The sequence below is a fragment of the Bicyclus anynana genome, chromosome 23, assembly GCF_947172395.1.
Source record: "Bicyclus anynana chromosome 23, ilBicAnyn1.1, whole genome shotgun sequence".
Classification (NCBI taxonomy): domain Eukaryota; kingdom Metazoa; phylum Arthropoda; class Insecta; order Lepidoptera; family Nymphalidae; genus Bicyclus; species Bicyclus anynana.
The window spans coordinates 9814582-9841004 of NC_069105.1; the positions used below are offsets into that span (position 1 = coordinate 9814582).

General features: G+C 36.2%; 1 protein-coding gene across 1 annotated transcript in view; it reads right to left on the reverse strand.

Moving 5' to 3' along the window:
* The window catches only part of LOC112053181 (E3 ubiquitin-protein ligase goliath), a 126725-nt gene that overhangs the window by 49757 nt on the left and 50545 nt on the right, over positions 1 to 26423 (reverse strand). Inside the window, exon 2 of the mRNA XM_052888644.1 lies at positions 7801 to 8454. Within this exon, the coding sequence (XP_052744604.1) occupies positions 7801 to 8085 (285 nt within the window). The 5' untranslated portion in view covers positions 8086 to 8454. The remainder of the gene's footprint in view (positions 1 to 7800; positions 8455 to 26423) is intronic.

A 26423-nucleotide genomic window follows, 5' to 3' on the forward strand; every position in this document is an offset into this window, starting at 1 on the left:
TTATCATAAAAATTATAATGTGTTATAATTAATCTGTAATTGTTATAAATTAATCTAAAGCATGTGAATTATTATACTAGTTGACGCCGCTCGGTTTCACCCGCGTGGTTTCTGCTCCCGTAGGAGCACGGAAATAATTTATGGCCTATAGCCTTCCTCGATAAATGGGCTATCTAACATTGGAAGAATTTTTCAAATCAGACCAGTAATTCCGGAGATTAGCGCGTTCAATCAAACAAACAAACAAACTCTTCAGCTTTATATATTAGTATAGAGTATAGATAGTATAGATATAGATAGATATAGAAGATAATATTGTAAATAAAAAAAAATTACAGGTTATACTCGTAGAGCATGGGTAGTTGACACTTATTTTTAAATGGTCTTACATAATTCATTATCAATACATTGCGTGATGGTAACCAAAACAAAATGAAAGAAGAGAGAGACGAATATCTTAGCAATCTATAGATTCACCTTGCGGGTGCCGGATCCATCGCGTGGTAGAGAGAAAATCTCCGAGCATAGTGCCGGACTTGTAACCACTGGATGTAGGGTTAAGGAGTTCTTTGACAATCGAGTCAAAGTCACTCCCCTTTTCCGCTCATGTTGTACTTAGCCAAATTCGGTAAGATCCTATTAGAGCAGCTTTGGATACCCGTTCTAATATCGAACTAGCTGCAGTTCTAGAGAGGCCAAGGTCTTTAAGCATGTTATGGAGATATTTTGCTGGTAATCCTCTCGAATCTACTTCTACGCTGATCGTTTCAAGGCAAATTTAACCCTGCCAACCACATCGAAGCTACGTGGTGGATCTAAGTTCCAAATCTCCTTACCTATAAGGAGCGAGGACTGCAGGGTAACTCACTAACTCTGACGTATGACATATTCATTGTAATTATATGTATGTATTAAATGTCATCCGGGGTTTACTGTGGATATCATACACTAGGTGGATAATATTTCTCAGTTGATTTGATGTTTATTTTAATAGGTTGATAATAAAAACCAAATTAGTGAAAGGCCAACTGCCCTATGGACTATTCAAAAACGCTTATTTTGGCTAGTAATTAATTGCTTGCATGCTATTTAAGTGAAAAAAATGTACAAAAATAGTTTAGTTTTGCAATCATTACAGGTTTTTAATAGTGTTTTTTTTACACGGTAGGTTTCCTAAACCGGTTCTCGCTATACCATGAAACTTGTTATTTAAATTAAAGCAATAAACAGAATGATCCTGTTTTAAATTATCAATAAAAGTCTATCTTCTTATTACTACAACAAAAGATTAACCGAGTTATTGTATAAGAAACTAGAGCCGACTGCAGGACATAGGCCTTTTGTAGGGACTTCCAAACATCACGATCCTGAGCCACCTGCATCCATCGAATCCCTGCGACTCGCTTGAGTCGTCAGTCCACCTGGTAGGGGGTCGGCCAACACTGCCTTTCTAGTGCGGGACCAGGCGGGAATTCCAGCAGCTTGTGACCCCAACGGCCATCGGCTCTTCGAACTATGTGCCCCGCCCATTGCCACTTCAGCTTCTTCTTCAGACACGTTGAGCTGTGTCATTGTCTTTAGTTCTTCTGCGGATCTCCTCATTTCTGATTCGCAGAGATACTCCTAGCATATCTGGTTCCATCGCCCGCTGTGTGACTGAGTTTTCTTATGAGGCCCATAGTTAGTCTCGGAACCATAGGTCATCACTGGCAACACGCACTGTTCGACGACTTTTGTCTTCAGGCACTGAGGAATTCCGGATATACGGCCATATCACAAAACCCATTCTTAGCTAACACCTAACTAACTATAAACTAGCTCCCTGCCTTTCATCTATTTTCGTGATAAGTGACCTTTCGCATTTATACAGGGCGCTCATGAGTATTTCCCATAACTCTAGGGTTATATTTACTGAAAAATAATTATTAATATTCAAGAAACATGTGTTTTAAAATTAATATTTTGGTTAATAATATTTCTTTTGTATTTGTTGTAAAGAGATCTTAAAATGTGTTCCTTATACGCATCCTTATAATTATGATGTAGCCAAGTTTTACGTTTATTATAATGCAAGGATAAAGGCGTGTGTTAAATGGATAGTCGAAATAATTTGAATTACTTTGTATGAAAACATAAAACGTTTTTATTTTTTTAGTTGAAAAAATATCAGTTATGCAGTTCGGCTAATATAAGTGGACTCGTCAACATATTAAAGTTATGGGAAATACTGCTGAGCATCCTGTATATTAAGATTAAGTCCGCCCAAGTTCTTAGTGATATTTTATTTTTTCACGAAATAGATATGAATGAATATGAAGTTAAAAGGAGTTTGGGAAATCTAAGTAAATCGCAAAAACAAAACAAACCACGTGATTTTTAAAAACATATTGTAGACTCTCTAACAGCAATATTTAAAATTAAATAACATTAAAAAACTTCAGTTTTATATTTCTGCAAATTAAATTTTTAAATATAAGTAAAATAACAATTAAAAATTACCATTTTTATCACGTTTTGGATTTTCGCTCGGAAATGGCTTGTCTGTTGAACGTGAATCTTACACTAAAATAGGTTATAACATTTTCAGTCACGTTTGGTTTGTGAATAAATGAATATAATTTACGAGACATTAAATAGTAAAACCGCAAAAATGTGGCAAAAATCAAAAGAAACTCATGATCAACGATGTCAAAATATATGTAAATTATTGGTCAAGGTCGTTCGTATCAGTTTTTAGTTAATTATTTGAAGACAGTAATAATGTTTTTATCTCTAAATACAATGTTATTATTCTAAGTTTAATTTTTAGTGAAGGTTTTTTTTAAAAACATTACTTTAGTCATCATCATCATCAGTAACAGCCGATGGACGTCTACTGCTGGACATAGGCCTCTTGCATGGACTTCAAACAAAACGGTCTCGAGCCAGCGGCTCCCTGCAACCCGCTTGATGTCCTCAGTTCACCTAGGGGAGGGTCGATCAAAATTTGCATGCCACTTTATGGCGCATACCTCAGTAAATGGTACGAAAAAGATTGAATGAACCGTCCAAAATCGCTATACGAAACAATCATGTCAGAGTACGATCGAAAAATCGCTACGAGCTTGAGCTTGAATTTGATTGATTTTATTTTCAAAGATATTTAATTAGAAAAATATACATAGACCTACTCGTTTACTGAACGATCGTTTTGCGTTACCTATCTAAATCTGCGTTTTTGGTTCAGTGGTCAGCCTGTGGCTTTGAATCATAAGGTCCCTGCTTTAAGTACTAAATACTGAAACAGCTTTTATTAAAAACCATTTCAGTAATTCGTACTTCCGGATAGGTACAGACAATAAACGCGAGTAAGACTTTGTACCTCAACAGGAGTATTTTCGATAAAATAACAAGCAAACTGGTTTTTATTATAACTATTTATAAATTACAACAAATAAAATCGGACATGAACGGTGACTGGACAAAAAGCATAGGTAACAAAACAGAAATAGTTTTAAGCAATTCTGTTCCAATTTATTTTAGTATTTGCAATGGTTACCGTTCTACGATCATCACTGGGCGGCTGCCAAATCTGCCAGATCGTTGACATTGGACCGAGATATCGAATTAGTAAACACGCAGAAATTGAGAAGGAATTTTTCCTCTAATTTCTCTTTGCGGTCGTTTTGTTTATTTCAGAAGATCGTGGCCCTGGTAAGATCGTAGTCTTGATAAGATCCCCATGACTGTGATTAATGTGCCAATGCATAGCTTTAAGCAATGCGTTAAAAACATTTACTTAGTCGAGGTTACTACACCATAGATGAGTTCCTTAATGATAAAAGTGCTTGGAGGCCATTGGATCAGCTTCTTGAAGGTGAAAGCTGATCCAATCCTGTGTGAAGATGGCACCTTCACACAGGAAGTAAAACTATAAGAAATTGTTATGTTGTCATCAATTTACAATTGAACATTACAATTTCATCAATAATTGTAAATTGATGTTTTTAGAACTTGACTTAGACTTTTAAAAAAAAATCATACAGTATTTTTTTTAAAAGAGCAAGGAGTTTCTTCTCAGCAGAACCTGCCTTCCGAACCGGTGCTAGAATCTTTACAAATAGTCAACTGACGTATCAAAAGTGCTTGTAAACTGAGCCTACTTGAAATAAATGAATTTTTAATTATTTGAAGATCCCAACCTCCTGCGGGTCATGTTTTCCACCAGCTTCTGTTGGTGACCATTTTTGTTAGCGTGTAGAAATTCGTCTTTTTATTCTCTTTCAACTGGTCAGCCCATCGTGTTGGTGAGCGGCCACTCGGTCTATTCCCGTCAGTGATGCCTGTTACTATCAACTTCTCTAAGCTGCAGTCACCAAGCCGCATAATTTGCCCGAAATACACCGTTCCTCTAATTACAAGCTTTCATTAAACTTGCCCTGTAAAGTCTGTGAGAATCAGACCTTCGTGATATGAAAGCTAAAAAGTTAGCCCATACCCCTACCAAAGGTAAGTATGACTGAGTTTCTTGCCGGCTCTTCTCTGCAGAAGCTGGCTACAGAACCGAGCCAAATGCGTTCTAAGTCGAAGTCCGATTCTCAGAGGAGGACGCCCTTAGGGTCGTTCCGCCCAACGACTTGTCTGTCTTCGGACTCCATCAGGCGATGCTTCTGAGCTCGCCCAAACCCTCGGGTGACGACACTGAGGTCCTATTAACGAGCCTACTTCACTTACACCATCAGAAAAAGGAGCAAGGTTTGGGAGATTTAGGTACTTTTAACACGCAGTATTGGAGTACCTCACAGTAATTTTTTTCTAATATGCTTAAAGCAGGCAGCATTGAAATGTCCATACATAATATGTTTACCATGCCAGGTGATATTGGATATTTCTTATACCCTAACAACTAGAAGTGTTGCTACGAGTGGGTGTTCCGATTTGTCAGTACGTCCTCATTATTAATGTCACACGTCCCGATTTATCTTTTCCCGAGTTTATCGACTGACCGAGTGAAAAAAAGAGTGCACCTAAGATATTCATGCATTTTTCGCTATATTTGTGATATAAGACGATATAACTTGAACCCTATGAATTTTGATTCACTTGAAAGTGTCAAAGTATACGTTTTTGGCATAAACCGTCGTACATTATATCTTCCTCTTACGATACCTTAGTAATTTGATTCTTCTACATCTTCAAGGGACTTTAGACCTGTAAATGGTTTAAAGTTCATCTCTTTACATCTAAACGTTTCCGAGATAAAGGGTCTTGACTCTTGACAGACAGACAGACAGACAGACAGACAGACAGACAGACAGGCAGCCAGACGGATAGACAGACAGACAACTAAGTGAGACTTTCCGTTTTTTCCAAAAAAAATTCTGGTCCCGATTTGAAAACCAAAGTCCCGATTTTGTAAGCTTCCTTTCTGTAATAATACAGACTGGATTTGCCAACACTAGCTATCAAGGTTTCATTTTTTCATTGAATTTTCAAACATGCATTGGCTATTTGAAGTCCTTGAAATCTGATTTTCAACAACTGCTTTGTATTCATTTATGGATCGATTTTATAAATCGCGCATTTTCAGCGATCTGTCTCCCATGAGTATAGCAGAAATGTATATGTATTTTATAAACATGGACTTTTTTTCACGTGGCGCGACACGCTCCAAAACATGATTTTTTTAACTTTATCATTATATTATCAGCTGCACATATGTTTTCTGTGACAAAACATAAAAGATTTATATACCTAAACCTGAACATCAAAAACACAATCCTGTTCAGCACGAGTCTCCTCTCAGAATGAGAGGGGTTAGGCAAATAATCCATCACGCTGACCCAATGCGGATTGGGGGACTGCAGACACTAGATAATTAAAAAAATTCTCAGTTATTCAGGTAGGTAATAATAATATGCTCCCGACCGACTTTTTTTTTTTTTTTTTTTTTTTTGTTTTGGTACATGGTATATGGTAACCAAAACGAAAAATCTTTCGTCTTTATAACATTAATGTGATAACTCAGAAAGTAAGTACTTTTCCTGTTGAGAAGTCAATAAGATAACATTAAAAAGAATTATCAACAAGGATATGACGTAACAACACATATTTATCAACAGTTTCATTAACAGTAATATTAATTCTTAATTCCTGGAAAGCGATAGCGATAAGACTCAACTCCAAATATATTTTACTACACTTTTACTAACAATAAATATAAATTACCTACACTGAATTCAATGCAGGAAACTGGAAAACCCCTAAATATATTTTACCTATTTAGATAAAATAAACAACCAAAATAATGTGCTAAATTCGCAACTATTAACACAGAATAGGAAACTTATGATGTAGGTACTACTTTACTAGCTGACGCCGCGCGGTTTTACCCGCGTGGTTCCCGTTCCGTAGGAATATGGGGATAATATATTGCCTTCCTCGATAAATGGGCTATCTAACACTGAAATAATTTTTCAAATCGGACCAGTAGTTCCTGAGATTAGCGCGTTCAATCAAACAAACAAACTCTTAAGCTTTAGAATATTAGTATAGATCACACTAATATTATAAAGGCGAAAGTTTTGTGTAAGTATGTTTCCTCCTTTACGCTGCGGCTTTCAAACCGATTTGGCTGAAATTTGAAATGGAAATAAATTTTATTCTGGATTAACACATAGGCTACTTTTTATCTCGGAAAAATTCTGATTTGTGAAAAACAGAACTTCGCGCGAACGGAGTCGCGGGCGTCCGCTAGTAATCCATATTACTATTGGCTTGGCCTGGCTATTTTATAAAAACTTATAATTACCCGACTGCAAGAAGAGTTATATAAATTTTGTTTACTAATCGACTTTGAGGGCATCGTTTCACCAAATATTTAAAAATTCCTAATAAAGTAGGTACAAGCAAATGAGCAATTGGGTTTTTTCCGACATTCTGTATGTTTCTTTAGATTTTCCCTAAATATATTTTTTCAACAATCCCTATTTTACTAAACAAAACAAGAATAAAAAAATACAAAAACTAAGTATTTGTTTTTTAATTACATAATAGTGGATCGCAATTAGTCATAATAAATGAGTATTATTCATACATTACAGAGAATTTACTTAATTCTCTGCGTGTGTGAAGTCTGCCAATCCGCATTGGGCCAGCGTGGTGGACTATTGGCCTAACCCCTCTCATTCTGAGAGGAGACTCAATCTCAGCAGTGAGCCGAATATGGGTTGATAATGATAATGATGATAAGTATATTATATGTATATCTTTGTTAGTAACGTCTTAATATAGTGTTAGTGAATATATAACTGATAAAAAAGCTCGGTGTTAAACTGTATAATATTATACGACAGTGTGCTCAGTCTATACTAATATTATAAAGCTGAAGAGTTTGTTTGTTTGATTGAACGTGCTAATCTCGGGAACTACTGGTCCGATTTGAAAAATTCTTTCAGTGTTAGATACCCCATTTATCGAGGAAGGCTATAGGCCATATTTTATCCCCGTATTCCTATGGAAACGAGAATCACGCGGGTGAAACCGCGCGGCGTCTACTAGTTTTAAATAAGTTTGTAAAATGGAGGTAAACAAAAAAAATAAACTTTGGCTGAATTTGTTGTGGGCTCTTCTTGGACCAAGGTGCGTTTGGAACCCTCGTGACTTTAATTTTAAGTTTTCGTCCCCACCACCATTAGATTCAATTATTATACCATTAGATTAGATTAAATTAAATTTTGACATATACCTGACCATTCAAAAGTGCTTGTAAACTAAGCCTAATTGAAATAAAAGATTTTTTTGAATTTTGAATTTGCTCACCTCAGACGTCTCAGTATACAGCTCCCCGTGTTCATCCCGATACGTGATATTGATACTGGCGACGGTATACGTATCACTGCCGAAGCGCTCGTCCGTCGGTCCGTACCTCACTGACTCCAGCTCACTGCCGGGCGTATGACAGCCTACCATGCTGACCAGCCATCCCATCGCCGCCAAGCCAGACCACAGATACTCAACGCGCATTTTAAAAGCACATTCGATATTCGAAGATTTAAAAAGCACAAAACACGCACACACACGCAAAATCTTGATCACGTTACACATATAACTGGACACACAGACGCGCGAACACGTCGTCTCTCAACGGCGCTGTTTCACGGTATGACGTGACGTTGAAAATTTACAACACAACACGTTTTTATCAACTTTATCAATAGACGTAACGAAATTTTTTTTCGTTAACAACACCTTATCGTTCTATCGCTTCGATACTGGCTTGCAATATTAATGACTCCAATATCGGTGTACGGCTAGCTATAGTTTCGCTTGTTTGTGTTTCGTTTTGTGGACGAGAGTTTTCGTCATAACAACATCTGTGACGCAGCCTCCCGCATTCGGACGCTAGATCAAATGGTCGGCTTCGTAGTCCACTGCTGCTCCATATCCGTCGAGGAACTTGGCTGCAGCGGGCAACTGTAACAATGGATACATAAAATAAATTAAAAACCTTTTTTTTTTAAAGACCGGACTTCACACCACATCATGTACATCATAACTTGAGGGGTACGCGTTGATCATATTTAAAAGATATAGACTGAGTTTTCTGTGGGCTCTTCTCGGACCAAGGCGCGTTTGGAACCCTCGTAACTTTAATTTTAAGTTTTCGTCTATTATTACCACCATTAGATTAAATTAAATTCTGACAAAGGCTAGTAAACTAAGCCTAATTGAAATAAAAGAATTTTGAGTTTTTGAATTTTTTTTTGTTATATCAAATATTCTTTAAGAAAAAGTAATATTTCTGATTTTTGGGCCATGGAATTGCAGTGCCAAAAAAAGGCTGTCCAACCCGGAAATGCTGCTTTTATTCTTGCCACCATTCCACGTGGGCATGATTTATAATTCGTTTCATGTGCACGGTGCGGGTGACAGTTCGTTTCACTCTTGAAAGTTTGCCGCGATTCACGATAATAGTACGTATTGTGCACTAGCCCTCGAAACCGCTAAGCTATTTTGAGGGAAGATTTCGAACACTTTCCGAGGCCTGTAGCCATGTAGCACTTTGATTATAATGGCATATCCGATAGAAAACTTGATCACGTGACTTGTTGATGACAAATGTTATTCTTACTTTTCGAAGCATTACCGTTTGTAGAAAGAGAATCGAACTGCATGGCTACAGTACAATATATTTTTTTTTAAAATCCGTGTTGTAGAATTATAGAAAGTATTTTTTTTTGTGAAATTCTTCCCCCTGTCAAAACCCTAGAGCACGCCACTGCACGTAATTACAATAATTATGTACGTACTCGTGTAAGTAGATGATTATACCATCAGTGCATTGGCCATGACTAATTTTCACCGGCGACATAATATTTGCTATTACTGTCTTTTTTTGTTGCGTTACAATACAAATATTTAAAAGTTAAATGTTTACTTTATTTATATTTTAAACCCGAGGAAAAATACATTTTTTATTTAATATGCAGCTGAAATTATTATCTTTCCGTATTCCAATACGGAAAAATAATAATTTCCGCTGCATAGTAAAAATATTTTTCCTCGGGGTTAAAATTTGAATAAAGTAAACATTTAAGTAATAAATATTTGTAAAAATTAAGTAAAACACGTAAAGCTGAATAGAATAATTTGCAAAATTATTATTATCATTCAAGCAATACCGTATCATATACAATCGGTTAGAATAATCGATTAGTAAACATTTGAAAGTTCTCTTAATTTTTATTAGTTTTGATATGATTTACCCACTTGAAGATCCGGAATTCATTCGAAAACATGAGTATCAAAAAATAATAAACAATTTGGATAAGTAGGTTATTTGTGTGTATATAAGGTCAATGACTTTATAAGGCCGTTGACCGCAAATCTATTTAATAATACCTACTCTTGATATTATTATACCTATTACTCGTATAATATCGTTTATTGATTCGTAAAATTATAAGGTTGGCGATTGGTTTGTTTATAATTTAAGTATGTTTATATATTTATTTATTTATAGCAAAATCTCGCGATTCCACCCGCGTACTTCCCATTACCATGGGTTACCATTTGGCTGTTGGGAGGCTTCGGCCGTGGCTAGTTACTACCCTACCGACAAAGACGTACCGCCAAGCGATTTAGCATTCCGGTACGATGTCGTGTAGAAACCGAAAGGGGTGTGGATTTTCATCCTCCTCCTAACAAGTTAGCCCGCTTCCATCTTAGACTGCACCATCACTATCCATCTATCCACCACCATCAGGTGAAATTGTAGTCAAGGGCTAACTTGTAAAATAATGAAAAAACGACTGCTTGATGATGTAGATTTCTATTGGTGAAAGAATTTTTCAAATCGGTCCAGTAGTTTTGAGTTTATTCGTTACATTCAAATTTTTCCTCTTTATAATATTACACGTAGACTCTGCGCCATGAAAGAAGTCCCACGATTAAAATCTGAACTAAAATTGACAGCGCCTTACACAAACGACATTACGATCGCCATTCGTCGTCGTCATCAACCCATATTCGGCTCACTGCTGAGCTCGAGTCTCCTCTCAGAATGAGAGGGGTTAGGCCAATAGTCCACCACGCGGGCCCAATGCGGATTGGCAGACTTCATACACGCAGAGAATTAAGATAATTCTCTGGTATGCAAGTTTCCTCACGATGTTTTCCTTCACCGATTGAGACACGTGATATTTAATTTCTTAAAATGCACACAACTGAAAAGTTGGAGGTGCATGCCCCGGACCGGATTCGAACCCACACCCTCCGGAATCGGAGGCAGAGGTCATATCCACTGGGCTATCACAGCTCTCGTATATCGCCATTACCAAATGACAATTAGCGCCATTATGACGTTCGCGCCGCGTATACGGGACTTGTTTCGTGGCGCGGAGTATACTATTTATTTGTACAATATTATGATGATATTGTACATGAGTTGCAAATATATGTGATTGATATGAAACCACGATAAAATTAAAACGGTTCGATAAAAAAAAAACTATTAATAATAATGACGCGATTTCAAAATGATTATCAGCCTTGCGTTAGATGCCGCAATACTATTTCTACACAGTTTTTATAATAATATGTAACATTAAGACAGACATGTCGAAAGGGCACATTCATTTTCTCATTGACCACGATCGAATCTGATTGTATAAGCATTTCAAGAATGTTTGTAGGTTAAAGTTTATTGAATAAATGATAAAATTAATTAGCTGATCCTAATGTGTGTAGCATCTATCACACGATTGATTATCAGTTTGTCGACATCGTCATCGTCATCATCATCATCATCATCATCATCATCATCATCATCATCATCATCATCATCATCATCATCATCATCTATACTAATATTATAAAAAGGTAAATTTTGTGGTGTTGTAGAGAGTAATCTATTGAGCCGATTTTGAAAATTCATTTTACTTACTACTTATTTACGAAAGCCACGTTATTTACGAATATCATAGGCTATATTTTACTCCCGTAATTTCACGTGAACGGGAACTACGTGTAACCGCGGGGCGTCGGCAAGTAAATGACAAGAATAAACAGCCGATCCTGATAATATGTTAAGCATTAATTGCTCACTCAATTGATTAATATCAGTTTGTCATCATCATCATAATGTTAATCGTCATCTATAATATATACTTAATATTATAAAGCTAAAGAGTTTGTGTGTTTGATTGAACGCGCTAACCACAAGAACTACTGGTCCGATTTGAAAAATTCTTCCAGTGTTAGATAGCCCATTTATCGAGGAAGGCTATATTATCTCCGTATTTCTACGGGAACGGGAACCACGCGAGTGAAACCGCGAGGCGTCAGCTATAGTATTATAAAGAGGATAAAGTTTGTGGTGTTGTAATGGGTAATCAGTAGATCAGCTACTGATCCGATTTTGAAAATTCTTTCACCACTAGAACGCCACGTTATTTGTGAGTGTCATAGGTTATGTATTATCCTTGTATTCTCACGGGGACGGGAACTAGAAGCGTGAAGCCGCGAGACAAGAATCATTACTAAAAATTTCTTGGAACAAAGAGCCTAGTATTTCACAGCCCAACTCAAGAATCGAACCCGGGAAATCGTAATCCAAATCCACATAGGCTAACCATTGGACCAATGAAGCTATTATTATAATAACAATATTCGCGAAAATATAACTAATAAAGCAATTGCACCCAGTTAAGTTATATATTTTTAATCAATAACCTTACGAATATATAAATAACAAGAACTGTCAACCTTCATTCGTTTAAAAGTCGGTTAAGTTACACTTAATTATTTTTTTTTACTAATTAACTTAATGACAATGACTAAATTAAAAAGAACTGCTAACTTTTATCCTTCTAGAGTTGCTTACGTTATATCTTTTTTAGAGAATTACCGGAAATTAGGCCGCAAGTCAGTAAATGTTAGTTTTAAGGCACCTTCGCACTAATCGACCACGATCACGACCAGTAACCGCGACGACCAGCTGGCTTATTCACTAATTTTAATGAAAAGTTCTTCTTAGATCGTGACTTTGAGCCTTCTAATAGGCTCTTAAGCCTATTAGAAGGCTCAAAGTCACTCAGTGGACGATAGAGCGAGCTATTCTTGGAGTTTCTATGCGTGATCGAATCAGAAATGAGGAGATCCGCAGACATACCAAAGTTACTGACATAAGCGTTGGAATAGGGGGTATAAAACCCGCCTCAAATCTGGTAGCCAAACCAAAACTTTTGAAACCACGACCAACGACTAGTCATGATCGTGGCCGTTAAGTGTGCGAGGTCCCTTATGCGTGAGAATAATCTCACATATGTACATGATACAAAGAGGACCTAATTCACATCGATACTAAAAAAATGAGGTCAAGACTTAAGTGGACGTGTACTTATCTACTGTGTTAGTATATGATACAATGTTTATTTAAGGTACTGGATATAGGTACATTAAGCCTAGTGGACTTCCCGCGGTTTCACTTGCGTATTTCCCGTTCCCGTTGGAATACGAGGTTCTGTTTTTAGTGTGTTTTAGCATACTCGTAAGTAACGAATGCGCCACAGTACGGGCAAGATTTTCATGAAAATTAAATGGGACAAATCTGGAACTCTTTCAAACAAAAAAATTATTTACAAAATTGGTTAAAAATTACGATGTTATGAAAAAAAAAAAAGAAATACGCGTCTAATTGATACGAGAACCTCCTTCTTTTTTTGTAATCGGTTTAAGAGGTAAAGTTTGTGGTGTTAGAGGGTAATCTCAGAATCTACTGACAGATTTTAAAAAAATCTTTTTCCACTAGAAATCCACGTTATTTGTGAGTATCATATATTTTATTCCCGTATTCTCACGGGAACGGAAAATACGCGAGTGAAACCCGACGTCCCGCGGTTTACTCGCGTATTTTCCGTTATCCGCTAATGTGATTATATCACTATACTATATACTATTCTAGAATCTAGCAACAATATTAAATGTAGTTATATTGTTGCTAGATTCTATATTAATGATTTGCGGAAGACTAAATAAAAATTATCTATTTCTTTATATCAACATTCCGTATTTGCAAGTCTTACAAGGCAAGGCGATAAGTGGGCTTGTTTGCCCTCGTAACATGCTTTATATGCGATAACATTCTTTTCATCACAATAGTTGATATGTTTTTTTTATTTAATCTATACAGCAAATGTAGAGAAAACCTTTGTACCCAGTATAATTAAAAAGCAAATATTTTTAAGTTACATTGGTATGCGATTGACTACAATCGTGGCATGGAAAGCATGAGGTCCAAATTGGAACGCGTAGAAAATGCCTGTGGTTTGCCTTGAATGTGTCCAAATTATTATAAATGGCAGGAAATACAGATGCAATTCTTAATATTGTTTTCGTGTCATTTCATGATCAAGTAATCTCACATGCCTGCATGTGAGATTACTTGATCGTGTGTTGGTCGCGATCGGCATAATGTCATGCACATTGCGACCAACACACGATCAATTTTATCGGTTGTCAAACCGCTGCAGGCATGTGAGATTATTTGATCGTCTGTGGCTGACTTGAAGGGTTACTCGTATTCATAGGTCTAAAACTATCCAATTAATCGTTCCGTCTCAAAAAAGCAGTTTCTTGTCAGCTCTTTTCGACAGAATTTGTTTGTCGCACCGATGGTAGAGTCATTACTCATTGGCAGACTTGACTTTTCACAAGTGCTTGTGTAAAAACCTACTTGAAGTGCTTGAAATAAATGAATTCCAATTTGATAAACGGGAAGCATCGATGTATATGTTTGTAAGCGAGCCCGAAATAACTCAGCGTGGTGGAAAACCCTAATCATCATCAATACATAAAAATAAAATTGAAGTGTTTGTCTGTTATTTAAAAATAACTGTGTTTTTCCAAGTTAGTTATCTACACGATATAATACGAAATAAAACGCAAACAAACTTTTTTTTAATTTTACATGTCTGTCTGTTTGTCCGAGCTAATCTTTGCAACGGCTGAACTGATTTTAACGGGACGTTCACTGGAAGATAAAGGTTGTTGAGCAACAACCCTGGAAATATCGATGTTTCTTGGGGATTTGTGAAAAACTAAAATTTGACGCGAACGAAGTGATGATATAAATATATTATTATGATAGAATTGATGATGGGCAGTGATAGCCTAGTGGATATGACCTCTGCCTCTGAATTCCGAGGGTGTGGGTTATATATATCATGTGTCTCAAACGGTGAAGGAAAAACATCGTGAAGAAACCGGCATACCAAAGAATTTTCTTAATTATCTGCGTGTGTGAAGTCTACCAATCCGGATTGGGCCAGCGTGGTGAACTAAGGCCTAATCCCTCATTCTAAGAGAAGACTCGAGCTCACCAGTGATCCGAATATCGGTTGATAACGATTGATGATGATGATAGTGATGAGCCCTAGGGGCTTGGAGTTTACAATGGAACTTGCCAATGATAAAAACTTTTATATTCGAACTTAGCAGAGAAACATACTAAAATCATATTAAATGGTAATTATAGGTACATTTCAACAAACTGCTGCGTAAATAAACACATATAACATGTTTGCAAAAAGGTCATTGTTTCCCTTACCATGAGTTTTATGTGTAAGTCTTTGTCCCCATAAAATATAAATGTTTGAGTAAATGAAATATTTATGAACCAAATGAAGTATTTATAGTCCTAGGCGGCATTTTCCGTTTTTACTCGATTCATATAATCTCAGACAAATTATATAGGGACCTGCCTCGCTAGACGTTACCAAAGTCAAAGATCAATCAATGATCTAACGCGTTTATAAAAACTGTTTCTATAGAATCAATGTTTCATTGATGTAAACGTCTTCGCCATGTAAAGAGCTCCCGTATAATGCTTTGTGTAGTCAAAGTACAAACCCTATAAGTGGATACCGTACTTACATATAATCAGTGGCGTACAGTACGTACATGCATTAAAGTACTGCATACCCTAAGAGTTGTCTTCTTAGTGCTTATTAAAAACAGATTTTTCCAGTTTACATAATTTTATTGCTAGTGCATACCCTGATTGACAACCTTATGCACGCCATTGCCTATAATAGAACGCATGAGTTAACGTACTTTCAGCCCTCAAAAAGAAACATGTCTGACTATCAATTGAAAAGCATTGAAGAGATTTAAATACTGATGTTAATCCGGTAGTGAATCAGAGCAAAGAGAAAGTTTGCCAGTGAGCAATGAGCAAATACAAGCACATAACACGTGAGCGTCCATATCTGACGTAATAACAGTCGATAACTGTAACAAACTCACTTTCAGCACTAGGGTGTAAAAACAATTAAAAAAAATTGTTTAATTTGTTTACATACACTAAATCCGGGAATACTGAACTGATTTTCATGCATCTTTCACGACCAAATTAAGTGAAGCCAAAACAAATACATACCAACCTAAACTAGTAGATTTGTTACATTGTGTCATTAGGATCGGACAGTTAAAAAAAACTATCCAAAAACATTTTTTCAAAAAAAAAACCGCTGACCTTTCGTGAAAAAAATACTGGCACGGATTAAAATAAAGATAACGTCATCGAAATCGGACCAATAGTTTTCGAGAAAAATACACAACCGCGGCCATACAAATATACACACGGATCCAAAATAAAACCCTCATTTACGTCGTTAAGGAAACCAAGTATCACAAACACTAGGTCATATAATTATTTTAGGGGCCCCTTAAAAAACCAACCCCCAAATAGAATACCCAAACAAATTAAAACAAGACCACGTGTACTTTACCCGTAAACTAACCTGGTAGGTACATAGTAAACTTTCGCTTTATGTTTTGTGGTAAAAGGGAATGATTTATATTTGCTTTGCTCACGAAGGTTGGTTTAAGGCCATGACGAGGCAAGGACAAACCTTTGCAGGTTTAAGACTCATTACGGACTTTTGTACATGTAGTGATGTGTGGACATTATCGATAAACTAACACTTTAATAGCTAGAAGAATTTAATTGCACACAAAAATATAAAAATAATCTAAGAATTCGTATACAAAGGCTAAATTGCTACAATCAATCACTATCGTTTTTTTTCTGCTTATATCCTAAGTATTTCTGTGTCTACTGTACAAGCCAGTTATTTATGTTAATGTTTTAAATCTATATTTCCAGTATATCTATTTTATTTCATATTATGTAAATTATTTTGTGTGCATAAATGTTGTTGGCCTGTCTAAATAAATAAATAAATTAAATATCAGGCAACTCTTGACGAGCGGCCATGTGACTTGGACTTGCGAGTAGCATTATCGTTTTAGCAGCCTTTTTCACGATGTTTTTTTTTCCTTCACCATTTGAGACACGTGATATTTAATTTCTTAAAATGCACACAACTGAATAGTTGCAGCAGAGGCATATCCACTGGCTTATCAACATGTCATGTATCACATTTAGGATCTAGTTATGTATTGTTAATTACAAGGGTAAGTTAAATAACTAGCTGGTAACAAGAATGTATCGACAAATTGTAACTACCCATCACTAGTTGTAATATAAATAAGGTCGATCTTTGGGCGTTTCCCCCATCGCGTGCCGGCACATGAACTTCGGCTTATAAGGTCACACCATTAACTGAAGGCTGCGAGTGTGAACTTGGGGCTTTCAGTCGTGCCATTGGCAATGGATCGAAGGAAATTGTATGACGACTTTCATACACGCTATATTACTAGTTACTACTTACTAATATTCTATAAGGGTAGAAATTGACTTTTTGTTGGTTTGTTCTGAAACTACTGGACCGATTTTCAAAATTCTTTCACTAATGGAAACCTACATTATCGAGTAATAAAGGCTATAAAGTTTTTATTCCCATACTTACATAGTGTTATTTATAGTATATATTGATTATATACATAGATTGACACATAGGCTACTTTTCATCATGAAAAAATCCATGGTTTCCCGAGATTTGCGTAAACTGATGATTTTGATGATATGAATGTTTATTACTCTTTCACGCCTCGACTACTGAACAGAAGTAGTTGAAATTTGGTATTAAGATATATTATAGCCTGGACCTCATAACACATAGGCTACTTTTTCCCCGAGGGATTTGTAAAAAACTAAATTCCACTAAATACAGGATTCTGATTTAATTGTATTTCAAGTTTCGAGTTTGATTTTCAGTGAAGTCAGGTTATGTTGGTATGGTGATAAATAAAACTTGAAATTCCAAGTGTTCAAGTTTTTCCGCCGAAAATTTTGATTTCATATTAATTTGATAGGTTTTCCCATGATTTCCATCAGCAGTCAATCAGAACGGACTTCCTCGGTGGCTGCGTTCAATCAGCCGACGAACTGGACCGCGGCGCTGTTAATTGAGCACTTTTTGTTCTGCCACGAACCGCTTCCGAACGAAAAAACTTGACAAAAACCCCGCAATGCCGTCCATCCGAGCTTTCATTGATGAACTGTGGTTGGGAGACGTTGTGTCTTCATTTAATTGTATTTATTATTATCTATTTGTGATATGATAAAAATATTTAATAAAAAAAATACAACCGACTTCAAAACCTAAAAACGTACCCACTAAACTAAAAAGCGAAAAATAACATCATAATATGTCCTACCTGCTGATCAGTATTAAGGCGGTGCTAAGCCGGTGATGTATTAATTCAACCCATGTGAGAATATCTTATAGATTTAGATTTTGCAGACAGTGTTGTTTCATGTAGCAATGTCAGAAATGGCTTAAATTAATTTAATTATATTAAGGATATAATACGTCCTATGATTATACATTATATACGTAGAGTATTTCTCTACATATACTGTATAATCATTATTTTAGATTTTTTGTATATTTATAAAGATATCGCGTCTATTTAAGGATTGTTTGGAAGTTTATAAAAGCAGATTATCCATGATGATATGGTAACCTAAACATAACCGCTATAACTGTACCACAGTGCATGCTAGGAATGTCGTATGTTCCTTGTGCCGATCTACCTTATGTCAAAGCATATTATTATAAAGAACCTTATAACTAGGTACCTAAAGTTTACAATCGCTGGTAACCACAAATAGGTAACATTAAGAGCGCGCAGCGCTTCGGTACGATATGGATAAAATTCGAAGAGCAAACGAGACGCCGAATTATGACTTTCACGTGAGTGAAAAGCATGGAGCGATTGACGCGCGATGCAAATTTTATGACGTGAGCGCCAAAACCATTTTTACCTTTGCAAGTAAATTTGCAAGTAAATGTAAATGATATAATATAAGTAGTAAATAATATAACGAAAAACAAAATGGCCATGTTCAAGATATATACCTAATTTTCTATACAAAACAAAAATTTAAGAAAATAAGTTTGCTTTTCCTGAGATTGAAAGCAAAATGTGTGCAAAACATGTATTTTTCAAAAAGTTTTACAAATTGTGTATTTTGTATAGTCATAACGAAGCTAACACTTTGAAATATCATTTACCCAAATATCAGGCTCATAAATTTTCCAGAATCTGAGATCCAGAACCACCAAATTACATTGCACACTCTTAAGCCTCGTGCCTTTAATTTCACCGCCACCAATTCCCTTCCTACCGAAATAGAGTAATGCAACTTGGTCGTGTATATTATGCATTTACAGAACCCGTTTCGAACGTGTTTATAGTTTGGTTTAGGTAACAGCGTGATCGTAACGATTGTTATGTTCGCCCGTTGCTGTGTGCTGTGCCACGGACTAACATTTATTTAGATACCGCATTGCCTATATTTAGGCATGCCTTAATTCGTAATGTTCAGCTATTGGCTGATTTTCATTTTGCTTTAATTTGTATAGTTTAGATTTTGAATACAAGGCCATCACGATGGTGAGACTGATCGCCGAAAATTTTGATACAAAAAAACTTTTTTTTTACTTTTATTTTGACTATACAAAGTTTTGTAGTTGCTTCAAATTTCACCGTATCTACCTGGAAAAGCCGCTTGATAGCTGTTGAGTATTTCCGGAGATTGGCGTGAAAACACAGAGAGATACAAAAATGTTTTTGTACTAATTTTTTATCTTTTATCGTTCTAATCACAGATTGTTATTGAATATATCATTCTCTATTCAGTGGTTCCAATAAAATGTGTTTTTATTTAAGATATACATTTACTTTTTACTTTTTTATGATTGTGAAAACCCACCTAACTGAGAATTGTCAAGGAGGGTTGTCGTCAGTTATAAAATCACTAGCCAAAACTATTAAAAATATGTCACAACAAAATATTGACATATTTTTTCGACCCCACTTAAGTGGGATAAGGGAAAGGAAATGATGATGACTTTTTTATGATTGTGTATATCGGGCTATTTACATTTAGCTAACACTTGTTTTTTTTGGTTGGATTTTATACTGAATGAACATTGAACATGCGGTGTCTGGATAAATGCAAGTTCCTGGCGCAGGTGATGGCAGCAAACTGCTGATATTGGCGAAAGTTACTTGCGTACACTATTCGAGTACTACTGTTACGTCACAAACCGATTTGCATATACTTACAATAATATAGCGTTTTTGGATATTCATATCCGTACAAGACGATCGCGATTACGTTTACAATTTTTAAAATTAAAAATAACAAGCACAGTTTTCATAGATTTTTTTATCAAGTAGTTACGTATTGAAGTAATTGGAGAAAATATGAAATACATTTCGAAATATTCAATTAGCTCCCTGTAGTAGTAGCTAGTTCAGAACATTTAGAAAATATCAAGAGGTAAAGTAAGTGGTATTGTAAAGGGTAATCTCTGAATCTACTGAACTGATTTGGAACATTCTTTTATCGCTACAAAGCCACGTTATTTGTGAGTCTCATAGGCTATATTTCCTATCCCCGTATTCTCATGGGAACGAGAACTACGCGGGGCGTCGGCTAGTCTTTAGATATAGTAGCCGAAGTACCTACCTAGTCTTAGTTTGTAAACTTTGAACTGTAATGTTTCTATAATTACGCTGACGTCTTCACTCCCTATAGAGTAAGTACTAAGGGCCTGCCATAGCCAGATTTGCCTCATTTATGAAGGCTGAAAATTCGTCAGCCTATCCTTTTACCATAGATGACCGGTAACCAATGATGGAGTTTGGACTTTGTGGCTTTAGAAGGTTCTGGAAGATTTGGAATGTTTCAAGGATCCTCAATTTTCAGAATATAAAACGTAATTATTTCATATTTTGTACGAGATATCTTAAGGAATTATGTCTTGCCAGACCCTTAGCTTGGTAGTAACCCTTCGCCGACGAACGAACATCTATGCGGGTGAAACGAACTGTCACCTGCACCATCCTATATGAAACGAACTGTACAAATAAAGCGGCTTTAAAGTTTCACCCTTAAGTTTGAAAGTGTTCATAATATGAATTATGTCTGGCTGTGGCCTCGTTCTAGTATAGAATGATAATCAAAATATATGACTTTACCCATCCATACGATACCGTGTGGAGACCACCCAGGGGTATAGGTTGAATAAACTTGCATCCGTTCTATGCAGGCGCGCTACCAGTAAAAGTAATAGACTTTTATTTTTTTTTTTTTTTTTAATAATAAACTTTTATTTTTTTGCCATCTATAGCGAAGAAAAGCATAGCTTGTGTTATAAACTATAAGTACGCAGTATCTAAGAGGGTGAAACTGTGTGTATATCACCCTTATTTTCCGATTCTTAGGGTAAAAACTTTTTTTTTTTTATTAATATAGGGCTTCGAGGCCCTATCTAATAAAAAAGAATCCTCAAAATCGGACCTATACAAAGTTATGCGTAACTTTACAATGAACGGGTATACAATCATTCACTTCTTGTTTTCCTACCATTAGGATTATTTTTCCATATACACGTCGAATTAATAACATTTTCAACGTTTTTCGTCGGTTGAAAATGTATTCACAAGTATGTCACATCACACTAATATTATAAAGGCGAAAGTTTGTGTGTAAGTGTGTAAGTATGTTTGTTCTTCTTTTACGCTACAACTACTGAAGCGATTTGGCAAATTTGGAATGGAAATAGATTTTACTCTGGATTAACACATAGCTACTTTTCATCCCGGAAAAATCCATGGATCCTGCGGGATTTGTGAAAAACTGAATTCCACGCGGACGAAGTCGCGGGCAACCGCTAGTCTTTCATAAGAAACGACTAAATTTGAAAATTCAAAATGGCGTCCCCAATCAGTACGTCAGTACGCCATTGTTATTGTAAACAATCCAATCGGCAATCGCACCTTATATTCGTAACATACGTACTCATATCGACATGAGTCACGAGTATGTCGGTTAAACTTTAACCTGCGATCGGTTGATACGGCTCCTTTGTTATGCTCATGCTCCTATTGTTATGTTTTGAAACACCTCATATACTTCCTTATCTTTCATTTATTTATTACTAGCGGACGCCCGTGACTTCATCCGCGTGGAAATAAACTTTCAAACCCCATTTCATTCCCTGCAATTTATATTTTAGCTTGTTCTATATATAATATTTTAAGAAATTAAATATCACGTGTCTCAACCGGTGAAGGAAAACATCGTGGGGAAACCTGCATACCATTCTATCATCTAATTCTCTGCGTGTGTGAAGTCTGCCAACCCGCATTGGGCCAGCGTGGTGACCTATTGGCTTAACCCCTCTCGTCCTGAGAGGAGACTCGAGTTCAGCAGTGAGCCGAATATGAGTTGATATATAATAAAAAGCCCACTTATCAATTTAAAAAATATTACTCAAAACATAAACGATTTATATAAACAATATACTCAGAGGCACAATTATTACAAATGTAACGTGACAAAGACTTTCCATACCAACTTTCAACTCCTGTTTCACCCGCTTTCTGATTTAATTTTCGCGACAATAAGTACCCTATACCTTCTCCATAATATAGTCTTAAATCGTGGTATTCATTTGAATTTATTCAGTAGTTTCAGCGTGATGCCCAGCCAACAAAAATACGGACTAACAGACAGCCAAAACATTTAAAAATGTATTTTTGGCTTAAGTATCGTTTATTTATTCAGTAGTTTCAGCGTGATGTCCGGTCAACAAAAATACGGACAGACAGACAAAAAATTAAATAAATAATTTTGGCTTCAGTAGATATTATAATGCCCTCCAAGTTCAACTAATATTTTCAAAATATTTTATCACTGTTTACTATGCGACTAAATGAAATTAAGTCAATTGGGTGACTTTGTTCGCATCAGTTCCAATGCGCTAGTGGCATATCTAACAGTATAATATCATTGGGTTAAACTTTAACCTGTGATCGATTGATACGGCTCTTTTGTTATGTTCATACTCATGCTCCTATTGTAGGGTTTTGAAACACCTCATATACTTTCTTATCTTCCATTTATTCATTACTAGCTGACGCCGTGCGGTTTTACTCGCGTGGTTTCCGTTTCCGTAGGAATGCGGGTATAATATATAGCCTATAGCCTTCCTCGATAAATGAACTACATAACACTTGAAGAATTTTTGAAATCAGATCAGTAGTTCCTGAGATTAGCGCGTTCAAACAAACAAACTCTTCAGCTTTATAATATTAGTATAGATTCATGAAGCCAATACAAGCACTTTTAAATGGACTACTGATTTGGAACGTAGATTCTGACATGACAGCCAGCGACAAACTTGACCTATAGAATAATATCACTGAATGTATTTTACATACGTACAGACACTGAAATGTCGATATCTATACTAAAGTGTTTTTAGATAGCATGGGTACGGTGACGTTCATAATATTATCGTGAATCGCGGCAAACTTTCAAGAGTGAAACGAACTGTCACCCGCACCATGCTACATGAAACGAACTGTAGTCCTACCTATTATGAAGAGGCAAGGTTTGCGGTGTTGTAGGGGGAAATCTCTGGACGTCCAAAAATATTTTTTTTTCTTGTTGTATTAGTCGGTGGGCATTCCCCTTTTGCCTATTTCTCTTCAAGATATATGTCTTTGGTCGCATGTTAGCACTATGATGGGGGGTCTACCAACACTCGTTTTCCAGTGCGCAGTCGCCATTCCAGCACCTTGTAAAAATTATATTGATATTGCCATTTGCATTTGCAAATAAAGAAAGACCGAAACACGACTGGGCACTGGGCATGTAGAAATGAAGCAAAAAAACAGTGTAACGAATAACCCGGAATAGTATAAATTAAAATTCGCTTGGCTAGTAACAGTTTACGTAATAATTACATTTGCCAAGGTTACAACGTCAGTACTGTAATCGTGGAGTGATTTAGCATCGTTCCTTACTAAATAGACACAAGTGTGTAGATAAATCGATGGATGATAGACAAATAGATAGAGAGATTAGATATACTGCCCCCTACCCAAGTGGCACGTCGATTCTCTTTCTACGATCGCTAACGCTTCGAAAATTAGAAAGATGTATGGGAATGACATTTGCTATCGACAGGTCACGTGATGAAGATCTGTCATTCTCATACGTTTTTCTAGTTTTCGAAGCGTTAGCGATCGTAGAAAGAGAATCGATTTTCCACTTGGCTAGGGGAGCAGGTTTCTATTTTAAGCCTCAAAGCGACATCTATCTATTTTTTTAAACTAACAGCGGCTTAACTACAATCGAGCCTGATTTTTGACGACCTCCGTGGCGCAGTGGTATGCGCGGTGGATTTACAAATCGGAGGTCCTGGGTTCGATCCCCGGCTGGGCAGATTGAGATTTTCTTAATTAGTCCAGGTCTGGCTGGTGGGAGGCTTCGGCCGTGGCTAGTTACCACCCTATCGGCAAAGACGTATCGCCAAGCGATTTAACGTTCCGGTACGATGCCGTGTAGAAACCAAAAGGGGTGTGGATTTTCATCCTCCTCCTAACAAGTTAGCCCGCTTCCATCTTAGACTGCATCATCACTTACCATCAGATGAGATTGTAGTCAAGGGCTAACTTGTAAAAAATAAAAAAAAAAAAAATAAAAAAAAAAATAGAAAGTACCTAATGACGAGTAAAGTAAAAGATTTTTTGACGATTTTCTTGATTTCAAAGCGTTAGCGATCGTAGAAAGAGAATCGATTTGCCACTTGGCTAGGGGAGAAGCTTCCTATTTTAAGCCTCAAAGCGACATCTTCTATCTATTTTTTAAACTAAGTAGACAGGACATACTACAATCGCCTGATAGATAGAAAGTAATGATGAGTAAAGTAAAAGATAGCATTTAATAAAAAACATGTTATTATTTGTTCGTGTTTCTTTAGAATATGCCTAAACAACAATGAAAAAGCAATAAGTTATCTAAATACATAATTTAATCTATACTAATATTATAAAAGAGGTAAAGTTGGTGGTGTTGTAAGGAATAATCTTTGGATCTACTGAAACGAATTGGAAAATTATTTTACCACTAGAAAACCACGTTATTTGTGAGTGACGTGTTCTATTTTTTATTTATCCCTGTATTCTCACGGAAACGGGAACTACGCGAGTAAAACCGCGGGGCGTCGGCTAATCTGTACTAATATTATTAAGAGGTAAAGTTTGTTGTAACAATTCTTTGTAAGGGGTAATCTTCGGAACTATACATCCGATTTAAAAAATTCTTTCACCCGTAGAATGCTACATCAGTCATCATCCCTATTGTAACAATGAAATAAAAAAATCAAAGACAACAGGCGTCTAAACATTTTAAGAATCATTTTAAAGTAAATTCGTGTTGACATTCAAAGTTAAACGAACCTTGAAGGAGACTTCATTCAAATTTAATACTTCAATAGATGGCAAAATAATGCACTACCTGCAACAAATGATTTTTTTGAAGATGATAATAACGTCTTTTTTATTTGTCATTAATTTAAAAATAATTTATCAATATTTTTTTAAGGTAAACAATTTAAAATTTTCAGTTTGCCTCACGATTTTTCTTTGTTTCTTTTTCAACAAAGTTGCTTTCACTTGCATTTTACAAATACCCAAGCTAGAAATAGATCTGGGCTTGCTTTACAAAGACAACAATGACGGTTGTACAGAAAATATTAATCATTCATGTAAGCCTAGATACAACGGACACTTTATATAGATTTAAGTTTATTTTATACAGACTTGGCAGAAGTAGGTACGACAATGTGAACGTGGTGAATTAGCAGACTAGTGGCGCTAACATGCAACCAAAGAGATAATTCCGTGAAGAGAAATAGACAAAACTACCGGACACCCGCGACTTCGTCCGCGTGGAATTCAGTTTTACACAAATCCCGCGGGAACTGTGGATTTTTCCGGGGTAAAAATCAGCCTATACGCTTGATTAACAATCCAGCGTATTATCCATCTTCGTTTTAAATTTCAGCCAATCGATTAAGCGTTCCGGTACGATGTCGTATAGAAACTGAAAGGGTTTTTTTCATCCTCCCCCTGACAAGTTAGCCCGCTTCCATCTTAGAATGCATCATCACTCACCATCAGGTAAGATTGTAGTCACCAGTAGAAAAGTTGGAGGTGCATGTCCCGGACCGGATTCAACCCTACGCCCTCCGAATCGAAGTCAGAGGTCATATCTACTGGGCTATCACGTCTCTATGATATGATGAATTTGTCACATTCCAAACAGGTAAATTACAAAGCCTAAATAGTCACTGTTTACACTATGAAACACCGATTAGATATTCCAAGAAGAATTCATTATGGAAACGGGTGCAAAATTATGAATTGAATGAGCGGACATGACAGTAGAATAAATCAATATAGCTCGTCATGCGGCTTCCTCTGACCTGGTTCATACGTCATAATATCACGTAAGACCTATAAACCTAAGTAAGCTAGGAAACCTTATGTGATTGATGCTAATTCTGTTGTACGCAAATCTCTAGCAAAACTTAATTATTTGCAAAGTAGATTTTTTTATATATTTACTTTGACAAGTTAGCCCTTGATTGCGATCATGTTAAGTGATG